Raw genomic sequence first — 5,292 nt, 5'->3', positions numbered from 1 at the left:
ATAATAATTAATATGTATATGATGTCATTATCCTCTTACTTCTAAATAAATTAAAGTATAGGTACAAAACGATGTAACTGTGAAAAAAACTATTTTTCTAAAATTTTATAAAGTTTAATTTAAAATAAACGAAATCTCGCGTAAACTTGCATACGCAAGACTATATTGCATTACTATCTATCTGGTGTACTAGACTACCGCATCTAACTGTCCAGTCTTTACATATATACGAGAAAAAATTGAATTAATACAAATTCGTATAATCTTGATTCTTGACTGTATTGTGGACGCATGATTTTATTAGTGTTCCAGTTCTTTATAAATAAAATATCTTCTTCGCATAACATCAAGGATGCCGCATCACAGTATGTGCATATGTGTGCCTATAAGCAACATGTTTCCTTGGTGTATCTCGAGCGCGATACGTGGTCGCACGCTCTGCACGCGGAGTATTTGATGTGGTAGCGGACTTATGGGGCGGGGCCTCTGATAGAGTAGAGAGTAATAAATAAAGTTAAGGATTTGTGGGCCTCTAAAGAGTAAATAAATTGGACGCTTGATTTTATTAGTGTTTCAGTTCTTTTGAAATATCTTCTTCACATTAAGGATGCCGTAATGCTGTATGGGCATGCCGATAAGCAACATGTTTCCTCAACGCATCTCTCGACCGCGACACGTGGTCGCACGCTCTGCACGCGTGCCGCCGCCCCGCGTGTGTTTCCATGTGCACGCGCAGGTTGTACTGGTTCGAGAGACGCTTGTTGCATATAGTGCAAATAGAGTGGGTGCGCCACTTTTTGTCGCAGTCGCGGGGTTGTGGGGGTTCTGGAAAATGGAAATAGATTTTAAGTGAATATTACGTTAAAACAAAGTTTTGAGTGAATATTACGTTAAAACAAAGTTTTGAGTGAATATTACGTTAAAACAAAGTTTTGAGTGAATCATCGACTACACAGTGGTTGTGTGGTCGATGGAGTGAATAAAACGTTAATAGGTGATTTTGGTTACAAATAGGTAGCTGTAATATAGCTTCACTTTAATAAACTTGAATGTATTTTCTGAGCGCTCGGGCTTTTTCGTGATTTAAGTAGTTTTGAATTTAACATTATTAATAATTATTTAAATTTTTACATAACACACTGGAGAAATATCGCCTTATGAACTATTTAAATGCAAAAGTTCGCAAGTTTTAAAAATCAAAATATATTTTTATCGTCAAGTGTTAAAGTTAAAAAAAATAAAGCTATGGATTTGTCTTGTATTTATTTTTAAAATGCACCTTAAAATAGATTTTAAGGAAGAAGAGATTTGAGATTAATTCAATTCTTCACCGAGGGAGTGTAACAAAATATTAGAACGTAATTACCAAGGTATTAATTATTGCATAATGCACATAAAAAGTCAGATGTAAGTTTTAAGATTTATAAAAATTAAATTAGTACTCGCCTGTAAAGCTTGGTATCAATGGCGTCGGTGTCGTTACTATATTTCCAATATTATGCGAACTATATAAATTTTGAACAATTTGATCTAATTTACTTAGTTTGTCATTTTTTGCTAATATATCCTTAGGCATTTCTTTATTAAAATCTTGTGCTATTTCTATTGGTTTGTCCTGTGTGAAATCATTGATAATAGGTTTTTCTAGATTGATTGGCGGTGACTGGCTTTCCATTGGAATATCGTTTGTGGGTTGTATTAATTCATTTTCTTTTGGTACGTCAGTTGGGTTCTGAAATAAATAAAAAAAATGTCATATGTTATGCCTAGGCCTCTTTTCTATTAAATTCCACTAGGAATCGAACCTAGCGCTCTTTCAAATCAGAGGTGGTAAATGGTAAAACTATGTTATGATGAATCAAAAGTGCTTCTATAAGCAGTCTGAATAAATAATTATTTGATTTTGAATTTGAGAAGTCTACTAACTCCTAAAAAACACAAACTCACAGTATCAGCGTCAGTTAATCCAGAAACCTGTAGGGAGTGTGCCAATTTCAACAATGAGGGTAGTCGTTTCCTGGCAGCTGTCACTTCGCCCGTGTACATGAATGTTAACAATTGCCGCAAGTCTGAAGGCTCACAGTCGACGATCACAACCACTGTGTTTGTGTCGTCTACTTCCTGGAATTAAATAGAACATTACTGTAATTTTTGGATCATATTACATCAATGCAATGATGCAATCGACAAACCTGCATTCGAAAACAATAATATTATATGTATTGCGATTATTTGTCGTACAAATTTAATACCTACCTTAAATACTTTAAGAAAAAAGTAGGTACAAGTTTTCCATGCCTGCCATATATTCCACATGTTCGATTTTCTTTTTTAGTAAAGCCAGGGCCTCTAATAGACTGAGTTCGGCCCTGGATACGTTCACAGGCTATTGCTTGTTAGAAATATCAGAACAATATGAGACTAATAGAACAGATTTTGATTTCAAAATTTGTATCGCAGAGATAATAAAATAATATTTGTTTAAAAATAATAATTTACCTTAAAAATTTGCGCAAAGTACTGACTACAAGCGGCCAGTACAAGCCTATGTGCTCGCAACGATACTCCATTCGCATTCAGTGTGACATCACTCAGGGCCCCAGTGTTTAGCATTCGACTTAGGGCCCCGATGATACTGCCCTGTAATAGTTACACAAATTGTTTAATTTTATTCCTTTATTAGTTTTTTTTCTACAGTACGTTAAACAGATGATTATTAATTGTATTATTATCAATACCAGTTTAATTTTTTTATACTGCAGAGAAGTTTTAGATTAGGTGTTTAAAGATTCAGTGTAATTTGGTTAAAAGTTATTTGTACGCAAAAGTTGAATGGAGGAGACTATATTTACAAATATATTATTATACGATAAAACAATAATTAATTTGATCCGTTTCGTTTCGTCCTTAGTTATTCGAAAAATATTTTTTTATTTTTTTATCTTATTATAGGAATTTACTATTTACGCTTAATAATTTGTTATTTTGCACGTGTTTCTGCTGATCTAAATGAACCAATTTTTCTAATTGTAGGAAAAACAACTTAGCATTTTATATGAACAATATTATTGTAACAAAAAATACAAACCAATTTTGTTAAAATTTTAGCCGTTATTTCGTAATGATTACTTTACTTCCAGATGGTTTGATAAAATAAATGAAGTGTAAAATTATTGAGAATGGAATTTTATTGAATAATAACAAGACAATTGTTGCTACAAATTATTTCCCGTCGCTTTCTTTAATAAATCTACATCTTGGATAAATACTTTAGAATTCGATTTTAGATCGATTTTAGGTTCTATTGAAAATAAAATAACAAACATAAAAAAAAGATATTATGTACCGGCCAAATTGATAACCTCCTCCCGGCTCCCACATATTGTCTGTACCTCCTCCTTTTTTTGAAGTCGGTTAAAAATCTACTACTTTCATTAACTTATCTAAACTTATTTTAATAATCTTATTTTATTAAACAGTTAAAGTTATCATCTACCGTCTACGCGATATTTGTGCAGTTTTTGTGAGTTTTTGTAAAATTCGATTATGATAGGCTGCATTCGAAGGAAGCTACGCTGTGGCCGTGGAAAAGCCTGACCACTCGGCCACCCAATATGTACACACGTTTATTGTTATTAGTCTTTCTCAAAAACCTTTTAAAGGCTTTGGATGAAATTTATTAAACAAGTAGATGGCTTATAAAGTGGATATTGTAAGGAAGAAGTCAGTTGTCGGGTAGTAGTATGTATTATATCCTCTTTTATTTTTCATATAATATGTATTTTATTTTCTCTCTTTTATCTTTATTTTCATTGCCACCCGTGTACCCATTTAATATTAATCTTTATCCTTTACCTTGGGCAGCCTGGAAGAGATCGCTGATAAGCGATAAGGTTGCCTTATGTGCTGTGAATGTTTCCTTTTCTTTTAATATTATAGTTTGTTTTGTAATGGTACATAAAACTGTTAAATAAAATAAATAAATAGTTTGGCCCTTGATCTCCAAGAGAATACAAATAGGTAGGTACTACTTGATCTATAGAACTTTGTGTTCATTTTATAAAAAAAAAACTATTATATCATAGCACAGACTACATAATATATAATGTTATACAGATAACAAAACATCTATGGTTCATAAGCCGTGTTTAATTTCGTTTTCTTTAACTTATTTTATCAAAACAAATTACGATGTTAAATTGGTAAAGTTTTGTAAGTGTTTATATTGTATTGTATTAGTTGAAAGAAAATAAGGCTTTATTTTCTTTAGGCTTAATGTAGGTATGTAAGCTTAAAACCTAAAGTATGTAAGATCTAGTTAATTTTGGTAACTTTACGCTTTTAATTAATAAATTGATTACAGAATATCGTTATTACATCATGCTTCTATAAAATGATATTCAAATAAAAATATACAGAAATAATTATTACATAGGTATTTGTTTTGTGTAATTTGAAAAAAAAAACATAAAAACTATTTAAAATATTCTGTAGATCCATATAAATAGTGCACAAAACAGTTCGCAAACATAAAATTGGCTAGGTTAGTTGTAAACAAAGTTCATACCAAACATTATTCTTCATAACACCACAATTTGTGTTCCAAAATAACAGATATAGAGGTAAGGGGGCGCTGCAGTCGTTTGCACCATTTGTAGTGTGGTGTCCGTGTGAGTGTGGTCAGATAACACCGTCCTCTGTGTATCTGAAATTATTAACAAATATTATTTAAGTCAAACGTGTGTACACTGCCTTAAACAGCCATCTCGCAAAGCATCCAAACTTGAGAATAGAACGAGACTCGACCGACAGTCGACATTCAATGTTATTTACAAAATTGTTAATAACCAAGCGTGGTAGAAGAGTGTATAAATTGTATCGTGTATAAAAATTACTTACCTACCTGGTGGTTATGCCATCGCAACGAAAACTGTTGGAGATCATCGTCATCCATTATCACTGAATTAAAAATGTTATCTGAATGAGCACTGGCCGCGCAGTAAGCTCGGACAATATTATTGTTAACCGAATCCAGGCTATTTTATTTTAGTCGGTACGCCTGGAAAACCTGTAGCCACCTATTTCTGGAGCTGATCGTATTTATAAATCCAATGACATTCAGTGAGTGACGCGGCGACATACCAAAACTCATCCAAAAACAGATTTAGTTGGCTCAACACGATGATTGGCATCATTGTGTGCTTGTTTGCACTGATTTATCGATAATTCATCGATTCATTCCGCTTTTTCATTAGCCAATGAGATGTTGGCTGTACGCAGAATGCCCGTGCC

At 32.7% G+C, this 5,292-nt stretch overlaps 1 protein-coding gene across 5 annotated transcripts; it reads right to left on the bottom strand.

Moving 5' to 3' along the window:
* LOC123700649 (zinc finger and BTB domain-containing protein 14-like) lies at positions 1-5,024 on the bottom strand. 5 transcript variants are annotated; one of them, XM_045647900.1, is made up of 6 exons: positions 4,900-5,021; positions 4,568-4,705; positions 2,500-2,635; positions 1,948-2,121; positions 1,447-1,732; positions 1-825 (listed from the first exon to the last, which is right to left on the bottom strand). In XM_045647900.1, exons 2-6 carry the CDS (start codon positions 4,582-4,584, stop codon positions 602-604), a joined length of 837 nt encoding a protein of 278 aa, XP_045503856.1. In that variant the 5' UTR covers positions 4,585-4,705; positions 4,900-5,021; the 3' UTR covers positions 1-601. The 5 variants fall into 5 exon arrangements, with proteins under 5 accessions (XP_045503856.1, XP_045503857.1, XP_045503855.1 ...); XM_045647901.1 differs by having other exon boundaries at positions 4,904-5,016; XM_045647899.1 differs by lacking the exon at positions 4,568-4,705 and having other exon boundaries at positions 2,500-2,640; positions 4,904-5,024.
* Between the last annotated feature and the right edge of the window lie 268 nt (positions 5,025-5,292).

This window comes from Colias croceus, chromosome 20 (assembly GCF_905220415.1).
Source record: "Colias croceus chromosome 20, ilColCroc2.1".
In the NCBI taxonomy this organism is placed as follows: Eukaryota; Metazoa; Arthropoda; class Insecta; order Lepidoptera; family Pieridae; genus Colias; species Colias croceus.
Note: the sequence above shows the minus strand (reverse complement) of the source record. Positions and strands in the feature narration are given on the sequence as shown.